We start from the raw sequence: 17,254 nt of genomic DNA on the forward strand, positions 1-17,254 counted from the left end.
TCTTGTTGTCAGAGTTTTAATGGATTTTTTCTTTCTAAAATTGGATATCAGATAAAGAAGTTATGAGCGTTTTTCTCTATCGGAATCTTCTTATCCATGACTTGCGTTTTTTCTACTTTTTGACTTTTTTGAAAAACGCCTTTATTCTTATCCATTATAGTTTCGTCCTTCTTTAATTGTTGTGATGCTTGAATCCTCGATATTGACCTTTATTCTTCAATGCCCTAGTGTCCAATGCATTTGCAACCATCTTTTCTTTGGAATAAAAACTGATTTCACAGGTATCTCAAAGGCACTCTAGTATTCACTGATAGCAACTGAACTGTTTGCTATGAAACTTCTGTCCACACAACGAGTCCGTTTCTTGATCAGTGATTCTCAGCAAGAAGCTGTCTACAGTGGCAATGTCAAGTTGTGAAGTCCAATACAGCCGCTTTGAGTGTTTTGGTTGAGTGCATTTGGTGCAGGAGACTATTGCCAGATTTGTCACTTTAGAGCAAGTGTCTCCTACTTGTATTTTACAAATAGTGAAAGTGCCTTGGCTGTAACAAGGAATCTTGTCTTCCATGCACATTCAAAACAAATTGAAGTATGTTACCAATATGTTACATAGTGGTTCCATGCTAAGTAGATAAACTTGGTCAATGTACCAACTCATGAAAAAGTATGCTGCAAGCATTTTTATAAAGACTCTGTTTGGAGAGAAATTTGAATACTTTTGCAAGGAATTGGGCATTTTTCCAATACCTGGATTGTGATACAGAATGTTCACGTTCACATTTGATTTGTATCCTATGCAAGCTTTTTACTCTGGAACTGGCTAGAGTTTCTTTGCCCATGTGAACACCTTAGTTAAGTGTTGGCCGTCACACTTCATGATTTCTTGGTTATAATAGCCAACCATCAAATAGGCTTATTACTATTTTAGAACTCATTATTAGAAATAGGCTTTCCCTACATTCTTGTGTTCTCTAATTAATAATCTTGTTATCTTAATCTACGCTTTCTTTTGCTTAATCTTACTAAATGAGTAGGTTTAAGATTCTTGCATTCTCATGAAAAGTGTTGCATGATCCATGTAATCCTTTCGTAATGGAAACAAACTATACAATTAGTGGAATGCACATGAAGTGAGACCCATGGCTTATCATCATTCTTTTGTAATGGAAATATTTTGAAATACTCCAAGAATGCACTTGGAAAAGGGTCTCATGATTGTTCTTTATACTTTCACTATGAAAAAGTTTTGAATATCTAGGAGAATTTTTTACTTTTATTTACATGAAGAATGCTTGATATAGATAGGTATTTTTTGTGAATACAAATTGATGAGAAGTTATTGGTCATCCCTTTTGCTATTTGCAGCCAATGTGGCCTATGTGATACATATTATATTGCACATGTCAAGAATGCCTGTGCTTTCCTTGGAAATGGGATGTGTAAAGTGGAGGTATGGTCCTCCAAACTATGTTCCTTTCTAGCTAACTAAGTAGTATGCTCAAGAAGAATACTCATATTAATGCCAAGAATCTTAAAATTAGGTTAGAAGCTGTGAATATTAGGGTATTGTATAGTCCCAGAAATGTGAACCCTCAAATTGCAGAGTCAAATAAATGATCAATTGATCCCAATTCCTGGAAATTGATGAAATCATTTGATTTGTGTGATGACTAATACCTCTTTTAAATATGGATAGTAATATTTTGTGCAAATGGATTCATGGTGTGTGAGTTCATGGGTGAAGAATTCTTTAGCCAGAAATGGGAAATTGTTCAATTGATTCGTTACTACTAAGAGGGATATATAGATCTTGGGATCCAAGAGACCATGTATTTTCCAGGCCATCCGTGGATTGCCCATTTGATGTTTTCTATTATATCTTTCCTTTGAAATGTGAAACTCTGTTTCTTCATTGGTCATTTATGTTGCAAAGATGATGTGCGTCAGAAGAGCTCTTATTACAAAAAACACTTAACATTAGGTACTTATGAATTGTTATTACTTTGTTGATTTTGATCTTGTTCTTCACAGCAAGGTTATCTTTTGAATGAAAATACCTTTGAATGGAGCTCTTTGTGTCTATTTTTCCTTTTCTAAGTGGCACCTTAAGTTCCTAATTCTATCTCTCGATTCCCGTTATTCTGAATAAGTCTAAACTTATAGGCACTTGAACCTGAAGTTCATGGGAGGGGAAGAGATCATAGTTCACTTGATGACCTACATTTTGGTGTCCATGAAGAGATGTTATATGCAAAGAGAATTGCTCCTATTGAAGGTAAGAACATGTGAACTGTATGTACATACTTTCTGTTTTGTATATTCCAATATTGTATGATGAAATTCCTATTCGTCTTCTTTCTTTTCTACCTGAGCATCTATTGTGATAGTGTGATTGGTCATGTAGAGCTAAAAATGGATTTAGCTTATGGCAGAAAGATTGCGTGTGCTGATTCACAATTGACATGATATTTCTAGTAACATTGGAAACCATGCATTCTTTTCTGGGACCGAACTATTTCTCTAGCTTATTTTATTCTCTTATATCACATTTTTCTTAAGGAATGCGAGGTGTATTTCCACAGATGATTTCATATAGAGTCTCAAATTTCTTTCCTAGGAGCTATAGATGCTCCTTATGCAGAGGCTGGGCTCGCATTTATGATTCAGTTTCACACTCTTAGCATTTGGATTATCCTAATAAAGATGTCCTCTCTATATAAGTGAACAAATTGCCCTATTTCTGCATTTTGAAAGCGGACTGCCCAGGTGATATCCATATTCTTTGTCTATATGATATTATCTCTCCAATGTAGCCAATGTGATGCATTCTACCCATGGTTCTGTTGTCACTGAGAATTGGTCTAGTATTTGTAGTTAGTATTGACATGAGGTGGTGGGTCTCCTGGTGTGAAAATTTACCTTCTCTTATGACCCTCGAACTGGTAAGAATTTTTTTTTTGTGTCCTCATTAAGCTCTTCAAAGTTTAGAATCAAAGTTTGGATTTTCTCAATTACATATATATAGTACCATATCTTTACCTTACAAAAACCAGAAACCAGATTCTTTAGTCTCTTTTTATCTTATCTACTTTTATATTTACTTAGTAATATTTATTTTATTTTGACTTTTTCTCAAAGACGAGACAACACTTAAGATGTAATCTCTTGTTTGGTCTTATTGGCCATTTTGGCCTCTTAAAAGACGTTAATATACTTGTCTTTCTTTCTTTCTAATGCTTGTCTATATACAAAAATAATTTAATGCATGCCTTTTTATTTTCCCTTGTGAACTAGATTAAATAAGATATATGTCATGTGTGAGAGAAGGAGAGTGAGAAAGAGAGAGAGGGACAATATACTAAAGATAAGAACTTGTATAAAAGAGCGGGGCAAGATTACAGTCATAAGAGTATTCTTAATCAAATGCTAATGTTCTATCCATGCAACTATAATCAACACTTTATATAATAGGAGGGCTTAGTTTATACTACCTTCACTGATTATGAATGAATGGGATATGAAATATCATTTAGATTGAATAAAATAGTTATTCTCTTACATATGATAAGACTGTTTACATTCTTATGACAAGGGAGACAGTCTTTAATGCACACATGTGCTCCACCACATGTGTTCTCACACACAATGTGAATGGTTCAGCTTAATATCTCAACAGGCTCCTTCAAGCTCAACTATGCTGTACCATCATGTTGCTGGGTTCTGTGCCAGTTGTATGCTGCTAAGGTTATCACAATAGAGTCGTATTGGGCCATTGGTTGGGGTAGCTTTGAGGATTCACTTGAGCCACACAATTTCAAAAGTGGCAATTGCCGCACCCCTATACTGATTCTGTGCTCAATAGAGCCAAACTTGGTTGCTTTTTGCTGCTCAAGGATGGAGCCATTTTCCAAGGAGAAGATAAACTTGTTGTTTACTGTTGATTCATCGAATACCCAGCCCAATCGGCGTTCGTGTAACCTTTGAGTTGGATTGGAATTTCTTCTTCATAGAAGATGCTGCATTCTGAAAACGTTTGCAAACTGAGTTTTAAACTTCCATGTAGAGGATATGCAAGTTTTAACAAACTATTTTAATTGAAGCATGACAGAATACTGTTTTATAGAGAGTTTCTATATATGATTTAACTTGTGCATGTAGAGATCTATATCAAGAGAACTCTTTCCTAAAGAATGCTCACTATATATACTTTGTATCTATGAATGACAGGTGCTCAATGGACTGGTATTGTCACAAGCATTGCAATTGAGATGCTGAACTCAGATATGGTAGATGCTGTTATTTGTGTTCAAAGGTATAATTTTTTTCCTATTTTTAACTGGAAGCCTTTCTGACAATGTCAAAAATTCAAGCATGATTGATCTTCACTATTTTTATCACAGTGATCCAGATGATCGGTTCACACCAAGGCCTGTGCTTGCAAAGTGCATTTCTCTCAAATGCTTTGTCCAAATACTTAATTTCTTCTGAATTCTTTACAAATCCCTAACATAGAAGTTGTTTCATATTGCCTAAGAACGCCAGAAGAAGTGATAGCAGCCAGAGGAGTGAAACCTACGTTGTCACCGAATCTGAACACTTTAGCTTTGGTGGAGGTAAATGCATGCGTGTTTGTGACAGTTAATTGCTGTCCCTGTCTATTCTATTTTATTGGGCGTGCTGTGCATTACATTATGTACATGTAATGGTTGCTGAATTAAATTAGTGATTATGTTATTTGATCACCTTTTGTAATTTCTTTTGTGCATCAATAATGGTTTACATTTCTTCAAATCTGTTATTTTTCTATCTTCATTTACTGGATTATTATTACCATTTATATATTCTGAAGAACATGAACATTCTCAGGGCGATGTCTGCTTTGTTCTTTTGAATATTGCTATGAAAGAAGATTAACTCAAATTTCATGGTCTTTTCAGGCCTCGGGAGTTAAGAGGCTTCTATTTATAGGAGTGGGTTGTCAAGTTCAAGGTGGAGATAAGTCAAGATTCCTTTTCTTTGCATGTTTTCAGTTTCATAATCATAAGTATCCTGCTCATCGTTATTGTTCAATTACTTCAACTTCTTTGTGATCCTCAGCTGTTTCATCCATGGCTCTCTTTACCAAACACATTTTTGCTAGCTAATATAAGCATTACACGTGTTACTTTCTGATTGCACTGGTATACGTTATGGTTTCTATTTTTACATGTTATAGCTTGTTCTTGATGAGCCCTCGATAAAGTATTGAATTCCAATTTTTTCCTCTCGATTTTGCTTAATTTGACTCAAAGCTGGAATAGTTCCATTTCTTCCTGTAAGTTTTGTGTGCAATTAGTGCAACTTTTCTGGTTCTGATATTCTTTGATAATGGTTGTTCATTCTTCTGCCGCGTATGAGATCTTAATTAGGCCTTAAAAGTGACAAAGCATTTGTCCTTCTTAAAAGGAATGACTCATCTGTGTGGGGAACAACCCCCTTTCACATTTCTACAGAATTTCAAGAGTGTTTTAAGGGAATTCAATTCCCATCCAGTCTTTAATTGGCGTAACTTGAGTACAGGTTGCAGAGACTAGCTGAACTTCTAAACTAGAGGGCAACATATTGCCCTACAGCTGAAGGCCTCCATTTTATTATTTATTGGCAAGAAATGCAACCCATCTTTGTCTTTGAGTCCTTGATTGCCACCTTAGATAGCGTGTGCTCATGAGTCTTCGATTGCTAATGGATCATAGATGGGTGCTGGCTGCTCATCCATAATTTAGGTATGTTTAAGACTTCTTTGGCTTGGTGCGTAAGGATTTTGATTGTTCAGCTTGTCAGATTATAGTTATCTGTTTATCTGCATGTTATTGATTAGCCTTCCATGTTGTTTCTTGGAATGTAAATGGCCTGCCATGGATGGGTGTGACGGATCCTTCCCAGATACTTCTCTGTGAGGATGTACTGAATATATGAATTTTGTAAATTCTCATCTGTTAAATTACATACCACTATTGGTTCGATGTCCAATGTGGGACATATGTATTTGACCAGGTATCTGATATCTTGGTTCTTTGAGGTGTTGTGATACCTTGGTAAACACTCTGTGATCTCTTATATCCCTGTGTCACGGATAGTTTTTTGTGTCAGGTTGTAGAGTAAGTGGCTTGAGGGCACAGAACCCTCTAATTCTTTGAGTTGACTCTTTTTTTATCTACATTTATGTGCCTAATGACTGCGATAGAAGTTTCAATCTATTCTCATGCTTCTTTTCACTCTGATTTGCAGCCTTGAGATCCGTGGAAAAATATTTGGGGCTTGAAAAACTTTATATTCTTGGGACAAATTGTGGTGAGTATCCACTGTATATTATAACCATGCTTCATTTTTTAAACGATTTGTATCATGAGGAAATGATTTTTTTGTGGCATGGTAGTGGACAATGGTCCTAGACAGGGGCTAGATAAATTTTTGAAGGTAGCAAGTGATGATCCAGATACGGTTCTACATTATGAATTTATGCAGGATTATAAGGTAATACTTTTGGCATTTTCAGACATATCTTCTTAAGCTTCATGATGAATGCTTCTCTAATCTGTCATATGTCAAATACAGGTCCAGTTTAAACATTTAGATGGACGTATTGAGGAGGTATTTTCTTTCGTTCATTTGAACTGTTAAACGTTTTTAGAAAGGCTGTAAAGTTAATGAATTTATCAGACTTAAAATTGTTGCTGCCAGGTACCTTATTTTTGCTTACCTGCAGAAAAATTAACTGATGTCATAGCGCCATCATGCTACAGGTGATTATCTTTGTTATTTACGTGGACCAATGTTTTTTGACCTAAAATGTTATTGCTCATAGGTTCCCCCCTTCTTTTTTGTGTAGGAATTTTAAAATGTTGCAACTCATTAGGCTGGGGAAATGTAAATATATACCTTGGGTCATTATTTACATCGATTTCCCTTAGATTCCCTTCTTGGACACTGACTACTTATAAGGCCTAGGAAAAATATCAAGTATGATATTGTTCATAGGTAACTGATTGCAAATGCTTCCGTCGGCATAATATATTCAAAGTCAGTGTAGTATTTTATATGTTCTAGTGTTTTTATCTTTGAAAATAATGGAATTGGTTCAGTTGTGGAGGACATGCTACAATCACATTGGCATCATAAGATGTCAAGGCAATTTTTGAAATGAACAACTGATACTCTGAGATTGTTCCAGCTATTGTTGTAGGGTTGAATCATAATTGTCTTCAGAGATCTCTTGAACATTATACTATTAGTGTTCTTATCTGCTCTATGAAATATGATTTGATAATATTGAATCTCATTCCCTTATTTGTATTCTTGTAACCGTTCTTGATATTTGATATTGTTTGTTTGCAGCTGCTTTGACTACACAAATGGGTTGGCAGTAAGTTTGCAACTACACTCTGTTTTTCTTATTAAAAATATTCTGCCCTAAAGGCATAGTGTAGTTTACAAATGGATTCCCAGTACCCAGCTTGCCACCAGACTTTGATGCTGGTTCCAATTCAGAAGCCCTAACTTTCTGAGAAATCATGCTTCTCTCTCTAATGAATTCATCCATATTTGTAATCTTGATTTGTCTCAGAGGCCGATTTTGGCCTCTAGTAAATGTTTGTATATCTTTCTTTCTTACTCCAATTTGGATTGACCTATGCTAGTGATCTTTTGAAGACAATAATTACAGCCTATCTGACTTGAGAATCTTACATGTATAGATGACAGGATGCTTTAATCACATTTATTTTATTTACTTTTTTACTTAGGTATATTTATTTTGGTTTGCTGTTTTCAAAGAGGAGACAACATTTTAAGGGTTTTGCCATTTTGGCCTTTAAAAGACATTAATATATCTTTCTTTCTTTCTATTGGTAAACTAAAGTTAACAAGGATTTAGCTTCTACGACATGGCCTGTAAATTTTGGCAGTTTCAAAGTTTCATCGTTTGCCTATAAAAAAAGATCAGTAAGTTTAATCTTTTGTAAAGGACATACTTGGAAACAGAAGAGATAGATAGCTAGAGGAAATATATCCGACCTAGAGATTTTAGGGACATTCAGGCATGTTCTTTGAGCACAGTCATGAACAAAGTCTGTTACATTACTTGTGGCATGTACACCTTCAGCTGCCGCTGTACATCTGTTTGACTTGGCATACCAGAATCAGGTCACGAAGAGGTTCCAATTATAAGTCTAGTATGCAAAAAAGAAGTTGCAGATAGATTGCTTCTTTTGCAGGCTTTCAGGATTATGACATGCATATTTGTTAAGAATGTTTTTTCCCTAGAGGCATTGTAGAGAATCATAAGTTTGTGTTCATTTTATTGCAATAAATAAAGACAGATACATCATAGCAAATGCATTATCTCTTAACAACTGCCATAAGGATGTGTTACTTACCCCTGTCATAAACAAAGTAAGACAGACATCATGCATTGCATTATCTCTTAACAATTGCATACCCTTTCTATAGATGATTGGTATAAACCTTTGTGAGCTTGTGGTCTCATAGGTAATACTGGCAGCATTCGTCCATCGGTCATTTTGACGTTTTGATAATATTAAGAGACAACACTTACGATGTAATCTCTTATTTGGTCTTATAGGCCATTTTGGCCTCTTAAAAGACGTTAATATATCTTTCTTTCTTTATCCAAGTAGGAACTCCTATAAATTGCTACTCTCAACTGTGGGAGAGCAAGAATGAGAAATAAAATGTATTATGCAAGAGAGATGAACATCTGGACAGCCTTGGCCTCCATGCAGTAATGAGCTAGATAGGTGCATGTTAGAGGACTGAGTGCAATATAATGGGAGTTATGGTTGAAGATTTTCCCTTGAGAAGTTGACAGGTTACTGCATTTTGTACATAGTATTGAGCCATCTAAGAAAGTCTGTTGATTTGATTAGAATCTGGCTTCTGTAATACAGTGTGGTTTTGTATTTTTTGTATTAATGTATCAAGAATGCATGTCCTGACATTGATGATACCAAAAGATATTTCGGTGCACTCTCGTTTTTGTATTCTGATGTCTATAAATCCATGCTTTGGTTATTAGAGATTTTTTTGAAGCAGTACATGATTATGTTAATCATGTTTCTCTCTAGGATCTTGTGGTTGGCTACATGGGAGTGCCAAAATATGAAGGTGTAAGCATGAATCAACACCCACAATACATCACAGTAAGGTAGTCGGACTAGAAAAGCTGTATGTAATTTCCTTGATAGTAATTTCACTAATTACTGGATTCAATAACTGCAGGAATGAGCGAGGAAGAGAAATGCTTAATGTTATAAAATCTCTGCTGGAGATTACTCCTACTATTAGTAAAGTTGGGTTTTCCTTAGTTCTGTGAAATTTTAGTTATCCCAAACACTTCCTATTAATTCCAATGTGTCTGATTACACGGGCTTAGTTTTGCAGGGTAATAGGAAACCTTTTGTCATGGAGACTGTAAAAGCTGATGATAATGCAAAATTTGGTGAGAAATTGCTTTTCTGCTTTCTTTGTGTATAGTAAAATTGATGAACTATTGATCAATCTATAACTTTAAATGTGGTATATTTATGTAGGAGATGGAAATCAGAAACCTGCCCCTAGATTTATTGGGGATTTGATAGCGTTTATTCTCAACCTGGTAAGATGAACCCCCCTGCTCCCACCCCTGTTCCCCCCCCCCACCCTTTTGTTATTAAATGGAAATAAATAGATAAACAAAATAAAAGCCAAATTACAAATCCCAAATTGGGACCTTTAGCAGAAGCAACCGATCTGTTTGAATTGCAAAATGATAGTGTAATGCAAGCAACACAAAGTTACGCAAAAGTTAACTTGCAATTTGGTTCAGCTATACCACAACAATCTTCACACCAATATTCTCTGCCACCACATGAAGATGTGGATTTTCACTTGTTTAAATTAATTTGGCATGGTTAACATTGCTATTACCTATATTAAAACTTCACCTAGTAAAATTGGCAGAAGAAACATCCTCTCTTACATGATAGTTAGTGTGCCAGGGTTCATCTTTATGAGTAAGCTTTGCCTGTTAAGAATGCTGTAAGGTTCCCAGAATCATAACCGAATGTGTTGTATATCACATGATACATGCATTGCTTGTCGGAACTTCTTTATATATCATGATCTGAAGGGCAAAACAGAAACATGGCATAGGAAAAAAAATGTGGTTTTTACATCTTTTAACCTGCCTGATGGTTAACCATATTGTGTTCCAATGGGAAGTTATTATTTGCACTACTGAACTTGAGTGCATACCTAATCTTACCTCTGGCGTTCATCATAGGTTGGACCAAAAGGCCTTGAATTCGGCCGATATTCTCTGGACTATCACAGCATCCGCAATTATCTGCATGTCCACAGGAATTGGGGTGAAAAAAGGTCAGGATTTGAAGCCACAGCTACTTATAACTCTAATCTTTCATGACCAGTGCTTACTGACTGTTTCATTCTGTATGTAAGCAGGGCAGTGGAACATATACCATCATATGCAAAAAAACTTATTTCCATGTACAACCAGAATGGAGAAATTGATAAGCTTTTGTCTAGGCGGAAGTAATTAACAAGAAGGTACTGAAAGAGGGGGCAAGTACTATTTGCAGCACATAATTTTGTTATCCAGAACAATCTGATCTCACATGAACCTTGTGCTTAATAGCTTTTGCATAACAGATGTTATGGTATCTTTTATGTCACATAGTCATCAAATGGATCTACCAATTTTTTATTTAACTTGGAATGAGGTTATGTTTATTGTTTATGTAGCCTTGCTCTATCTCCATCCAAACTAATCTCATTTATCATTTCAATGTATAAAACAATTGCCACAGAATCTTTCAATGGAGCTGACTCCAATTTATTATTTGCTTGAGAGGAATTGAAACTAATGTTATCCTCCAGTTCACTACATATTGTGAATTTGTATCACTTGTTATTTATTTGAATCAATTCACTCCAAAATGTGATATAAGAAACACATTGCTAATAATGTTAGCATTTCACTTTGGCATGTGTGCCACGGATGGCTATGCATGGATTTCATAAAAAGGTAATATTGCATCTGACAGAATTTCTTGATTCCTTACATATATGCCCACTGAAATAGCAATGCATAGTGTTGGTCACAAATTGGTTAATTCTACATATGGATTGTCCAGTGATATCATTTATAAGTGTCATCATTTTACTCCTGTTTATCAATTTGCCCATGATTGAAAACATTGGGGTCTCACTTACCTAGTAACAGAATGGAGAGCAAATCTCTGGAGACTAAACCATACAACTCAAACCAAGAGGTCGTTTGTACGTGCAAAGCATTTCCCTACGTGCAGAATTATTATAAAGATTCAAGAGCCAACTGTCCATATGTATGTTGAGAAAGTACAATGTGGATTCAAAAGCGTCCACAACCGTTGGTTGAATTGGACTCTCAACTCTAATCATTGATCTCACGCGATGCCTACGTGCAAGCCAATTGTGATGTATATCATGGATATGAGTGGTCTCTTCATCACTCTTTAAGCATCACAGCTATGCCCATAAGCTGAATTTCTACTCAGACAGCAAAGGTGCCTACAATGTCAAAGGCCCATAACTAAGAGAGAGATTTTATTTCTGTCCTTGGAGGTCAAGTTTGCCGTGCCCCTATGAGATGGAATTTGTTGGTTATTTGATAGGGGCATCAATGCTTTTTAGGTAGGGAGAGGTTTCACCTTGTGATTCACATTTAGTATTAGCGATGGCATTTCATACTATCAATATCCAATTAAATAATATGTAGTTACCAGTTTTATGGGTCTAGGCATGAAAAGTAATGCCAATAATGTGTGAAGGGTGTTAAGATGGATCTATAGGAATCTCTTCTTGTATCCTACAAATATTGACATGATGCAATGGTTTAATAAAATAGTCAGATTGAGGTTATGAATAACTAATTGCATTGGTAGATATCACATTGTTTTTATATAATATTTGATCAAGCAAATAATTCAATGATTTATCACGTCATTAATGTTCTTTTGCAAACACTTTTTAGTGCCCATGGAAATATGCTTATTATTACGCAACTATAGCCAAGAAGATAAATCAAAAAGAATGTCAAGGAGCAACGGATGGTCTATGAAGTCATTGTAGTTAGGGATATACCCCCCACAGTGCGCACGTTATATTTTCAATATTTCAATGACGAGGAGGTTCAACAAATTTGATAGCTTCTTAGGAATAAATTAGCAACAAACTGTTGGGTATAAAAAGGCATTAGAAATTGATAACAAGATGTGGATTACAGAGGAAAAGATGAGAAATGAAATCTTCCTTGATTATGAGGATATGGTAGAGGACCATTGTGAATTGGCAATGAAGTGTTGGGGATGTGTGCTTCTATTTTTACATTGGTGGAAACAAAAAAAGGGGGTTAAACAAATCGCAAATTTCCCAATCATGAGGATCCAAATGTGCATGTTATAATTTTGCCCCTAACTCTTTAGATTCGGGTTGGTTCCTCGACAACCTATTCATGACATTGTGGCCTGATCATTGCTTATATAACTAGAAACCTTGTTATGAATTGACATTGCTAAGTATCAAGCAAGCTCCCTTACATTTACACATACAACATATTTGCATCAAGGCATCACACTAATGTTGATATTCAACCTCCTTTAGTGTCTTCTTTCTCATTTGAATCTCTTACTTCAAAAATTTGCACCCGATATCGCCTATTAACCATGCTCTATTTGTAGCAAATACCCCTTTTTCGAAGACATATAATGTTATTTTATACATATCATTAACAAATCATGACATCAACCACGCTCTATATGTAGCGAAGACCCCTTTTTCGAAGACAACTCTCATCTTTTACGTATCATGCTATAGTTTGTCTTTTCAAAGAGTCAGGAGCATCCTCAACCTAACAAAGACCCACCTTGTCTCCCATCTCATGCATGATGCTACATAATTCATAACTTTTCAAAGAGTGCTTGATAAGCATCCTAAAGGTAGATAAGGGTTTGTTCAATAGTTCTCTTTATCACGACCGATGCAATGTAGAGACAACAATGCTCTCTTCCTCATCCACCAAAGTGAGATCCGGAAAACATAACAACTTGGGTTTACCAATAGCATCTACAGATGTTTGTGCTTGTGTGAAACATACTATGTTATGATACCCCTAACAGAGCATACCATGAGACTTGCATGCATCAATGTGACGATTTTGAATTGCCGCCCAGTGAGAGAGTAATGAAACAGAGAGTAGTTCGTCCAGATACCGATGATGCCCATACATATAAAACTGCCCACGTTAGCGAGTGGTTCCCATCTGATGTATTCCCCCCATGAAACTTCATCATGACCAACGATTGATTTCTTGGCTCGGGTAGGCATGGAGTTGGGCCCCACGCCTTCTCATGAGCCAATGATCTAGTGCCACATCAGCATCAACATGAGCACTCCGATTTGAGCCCCGCATATCTTCTTATAAGCCAATGACCTTGTGCCACATCAGCATCAATATCAGCACATGGTATTGGGCCCCACATATTCTTATGAGCCAATGAACTCATGCCACATCAGCATCAATGTCAGCACATGAGGCATGCCACATCGTCATGATGATGTCACATGAGAGTGTGGAGAGAGAGAGAGAGAGAGAGAGAGAGAGAGAGAGAGAGAGTTCTGCTCTCTGGTTATTGCTTTTAGCTCTGTAGTAAAAGAAGTGGGCGATTTTCTGTGCATCAAACAGAGTGCTCTGTTTTGAGGAGGAGTAGAGGAATCCATGGCAGAGAAGCTGAGGAAACTTGTCTCTAATGCTGATGGTGATGAAGGTTATAAAGCCTCCATGGCCGATGAGAAGGAAGAAGAAGAAGAAGAAGAAGAAGAAGAAGATGAGGATATGCTTCCTGAAGATTTTGAATTCCGCCTTCGAGAATTCGCCCAAAACCCCATTCCTGTCAAGGTCCATGATTTGAAGATAGAAGGGAACTACAAGACAAGAGCTTTTGTGATAGAATCTCAATTCGATCGTCTCAGAGACGTAGCGACATCTCAGGATCTTCTCCGAGAAGCTTCTTATGCGGTGACCCAACTGGAAAGGATGGGTATATTTGAAGAATGCACGCTTTCTCTTGAAAATGGACCAGTTCGTGGATCTGTGAATGTTGTTGTGAGTGTAGAGGAACGTAGTAATCCATGCACTTTCAATCTCGAAAGCTTCATCAAGTATGAGGTATGTTGCTTATCTTTTCCCCATTCATTCATCAAATGTTTAGGATTCCATCTACCTTTCTTTGGAGGAGGTTTGGGGTTTAACCCACCTCTTCTTTAGAGGAAATTTTAGTGTTTAGGGTTTATAACACCTCTTCTTTAGAGGAGATATGGTCAAGAGTTTAAATCCACTTCTCTTTAGAGGAGGTATGGTTTTGCTAGTTGCTTTTACAATCATAGATGTAACCCGTTTCACTGTTAATATACCTTTCTTCAGAGGTGGTATGGTTTTTTAAGGTACTATTACAGATATGCCTAACTGTTTTAGGGTTCAGCTCTTAGGTTTAATTTACCCTTCTTTATGACTTGTTGTACAAGAAGCTATTCAGAGTATTTGTGCCAATTGGTTTAGGGTTTGGTCTATCCTTCTCTAGCCCCATAGTTCTGCAAAAAGCTATTCCGAGCATGTATATGTAGTTGGAAGAGAAAGGCACATTAGCTAGTGGGTAGCCCATGGTCGGAAAAGGAATGATGGCTATGTTCTGCACGGCTGATCTGCCCTTCTTTGTTGGAGATGTGGACTTTTTCAAAATCCTATTGTTGCCATGTGACATAAATGAGAGAAATTGTAGTCAAATTAAGGCTAGAGGTAGGCCGATTTACCCATCGAAATAATCTTTTGATTGCAAACTTGATGCTAACTTTATCAGGGCAGAAGTGGATGTTAAAAGACTATAATTGTACAGGATAAGGAGAGTTCTTTGGAAGGACGAATCGAATGGAAGAACTTGCTTGGCTTTGGTGAAACTTGGGATGGCATAGGGCGTTATGGACTGGATAAAAATTTAGAAATGAGTGGTGGACTCTACTTTCCGAGGCTGAAAAGCTTAACGGCTTTCCTAAGGACACGGGCAACTTTATTTACACAAGATCAGTTGCATCTCTCGGCATACAAATTGCGACTTGCAGGAGTTACAATTGGGCTTTTGTCAGGAAAACACCAGGATCTCAGCTTTAGCCTAAATTGGCACATGCCAAGGAACAGTGGCTTTTCTGGAGGCACAGTTGGTTTACTTCCATCCATCAAGTATGCATTTATAGTTGATAGGAGGGACTCTGTTTCCAGGCCAACCACAGGATATGCCCTCAGGCTTGCTACTCATCTTTCTTGTGCTGGATTCGACACAGGCCAGTATTCTGCTAGACAGGTTATAGATCTCTCTTTCATTGTGTGGATTTATTGAAGGAGCTTGATTCGATATGTAATTAGAAGAAAATTTTGTGTTATAATTTAAGTTAAGAAGTGAACATGGTGTGGTTCCTTTCAATTAAGTGATTTGAATAGAGATGACTAACTTTACACTTCGAAGACATATATGGTTCCTCCACTCAGGAATTGAATATTTGTGCTATTGCATGATTTGTTTGGGGAATTTTTCCAAAGCAAACGTGTAAATACATTTTTTGGTACAATATACCTTATGAACCCTACTACATTTCACAATAATTCGAAAAAATAATGTTGACTGGTGTCAATTGCGTAGAGAGTTTCGTTAGAACATTTCACTATATTTGAAAGAAATCACATTGACTAATATCAAGGGAGACATAGGCATTTTACTATATAATGCTAAATATGTGATGTTTCACCAACAGGACATTGATTTTAGGTATGCAATTCCATTGAGATTCTATAATGCAGCTGTAAATATTGGAGTGTCCGGGGGCTTTATGCTGCCTTGGACAAAAGGTTTCTCAATGAATAGTCTCGATACAAGTCGTAATGTCTTCATGGGAAAACGTTCATCTCTTGTTTGCGATATGAATGGTCCAATATCAATTCTCAATCTTTGTGATAGAGGTGTACAATCTAAAAAAGAGGAACAAAATCAAGATGGCATTAAGGATGGTTGTCTTGCACTAGCTGGATTTGCAGACTTAGCATTTGATCTACCATTGGGACCCTTGAGAAGAGAGAAGATGTACGGTCATTGCTTTCTTGGCACTGGGAACGTTTTCCAGCCAACAGGATTAGGTGGAAATACACTATCTTTTCAGGACTATTTATCGACATTTAAATGTGTTGCTGGGGCGGGCATTGTGGTTCCTACGCGAATTTGCCGGCTTGAGGTCAGTGTCCTTTGCTTTTGTTTTGGTTGGAATGAAATGTAATTCGATGAATGTATGTATTTGGTTGTGAAATGCAATCACTCCTATTATAAGTTTCTTGGTCTACCTAATGCATTTGTTTGGGTGTGAAATGCATGCAATCACCCTTTTGATTGGAATGAAATATAATTCGGTGGATGTATGTATTTGGTTGTGAAATGCAATCACTCCTATTACAAGTTTCGTGGTCTACGTAATGCATTTCTTTGGGTGTGAAATGCATGCAATCACCCTTCTATAACAAGGTTTCTGGATCTATCTAATATTGATGCATATTCATATGTAGGTAAACTTTTGTCAAGTCTGGGACTCGTTCCGAAACAGTAATGGAAAGGGAGGCATTCAATTAAGCTTCTCTTCTCACCACTGATAAACAATAGGTGATATTCTCAACAAACAATGCTGTAGTACAAAGAGTGATGTGGACATCTGTAAAAATGAGTCATAAACATTACATTGCAAATAAGGCTGTATGATTTCTGGTTACTTGATCTACAAGTTCCATTCTCTTTTAATTGAATAAAAGGCCCAATTATCCATTTTATTGTCCCATGGTCCTTTCCGTTGAGCAAAACGTATAAATATTTTTTGCCGAGATACATATGGGCTTCGGGATAGAAAGCCAAGAAGGAATTGAAAACTGTATTGTCAAGCAAAGCACTCAATGGCATATTCACTCAGATATTCATCTGTGTCTAGTTAAAAGTGCCCTAAGTTTCTTGCGTGTCTTACTGCGCCAAGGATCCCATTGAAAATGATAACTATCTTTTGCAGTTCCTTGGATTTAACAGAAAAAGGATACAGATGAGATCTTGAAGCTCATTTGTTGCTGACACTCATTGCCAGG

General features: G+C 36.6%; 2 protein-coding genes across 2 annotated transcripts; both read left to right on the forward strand.

Annotated features, from left to right (window-relative positions):
- Positions 1 to 1,337: 1,337 nt before the first annotated feature.
- HCAR (coenzyme F420 hydrogenase family / dehydrogenase, beta subunit family) lies at positions 1,338 to 10,900 on the forward strand. Its single transcript, XM_087330330.1, has 17 exons — positions 1,338 to 1,450; positions 2,164 to 2,275; positions 4,228 to 4,312; positions 4,401 to 4,442; positions 4,535 to 4,613; positions 4,938 to 4,989; positions 6,268 to 6,330; positions 6,416 to 6,513; positions 6,595 to 6,630; positions 6,721 to 6,782; positions 7,375 to 7,402; positions 9,123 to 9,202; positions 9,277 to 9,346; positions 9,439 to 9,496; positions 9,588 to 9,652; positions 10,319 to 10,413; positions 10,498 to 10,900. The coding sequence occupies exons 1-17, from the start codon at positions 1,436 to 1,438 to the stop codon at positions 10,589 to 10,591; spliced, it is 1,134 nt and encodes a 377-aa protein (XP_087186456.1). The 5' UTR covers positions 1,338 to 1,435; the 3' UTR covers positions 10,592 to 10,900.
- Positions 10,901 to 13,689: 2,789 nt separating this feature from the next.
- On the forward strand, positions 13,690 to 16,946 carry LOC147855130 (uncharacterized). The gene is made up of 4 exons (XM_087330510.1): positions 13,690 to 14,260; positions 14,985 to 15,446; positions 15,895 to 16,368; positions 16,694 to 16,946. Exons 1-4 carry the CDS (start codon positions 13,811 to 13,813, stop codon positions 16,775 to 16,777), a joined length of 1,470 nt encoding a protein of 489 aa, XP_087186636.1. The 5' UTR covers positions 13,690 to 13,810; the 3' UTR covers positions 16,778 to 16,946.
- The last annotated feature ends 308 nt before the right edge of the window (positions 16,947 to 17,254 follow it).

The sequence above is a fragment of the Azolla caroliniana genome, unplaced genomic scaffold, assembly GCF_043228905.1.
Source record: "Azolla caroliniana isolate FFs.n. ecotype wild unplaced genomic scaffold, voAzoCaro1.0.p SCAF_14, whole genome shotgun sequence".
NCBI lineage: Eukaryota > Viridiplantae > Streptophyta > Polypodiopsida > Salviniales > Salviniaceae > Azolla > Azolla caroliniana.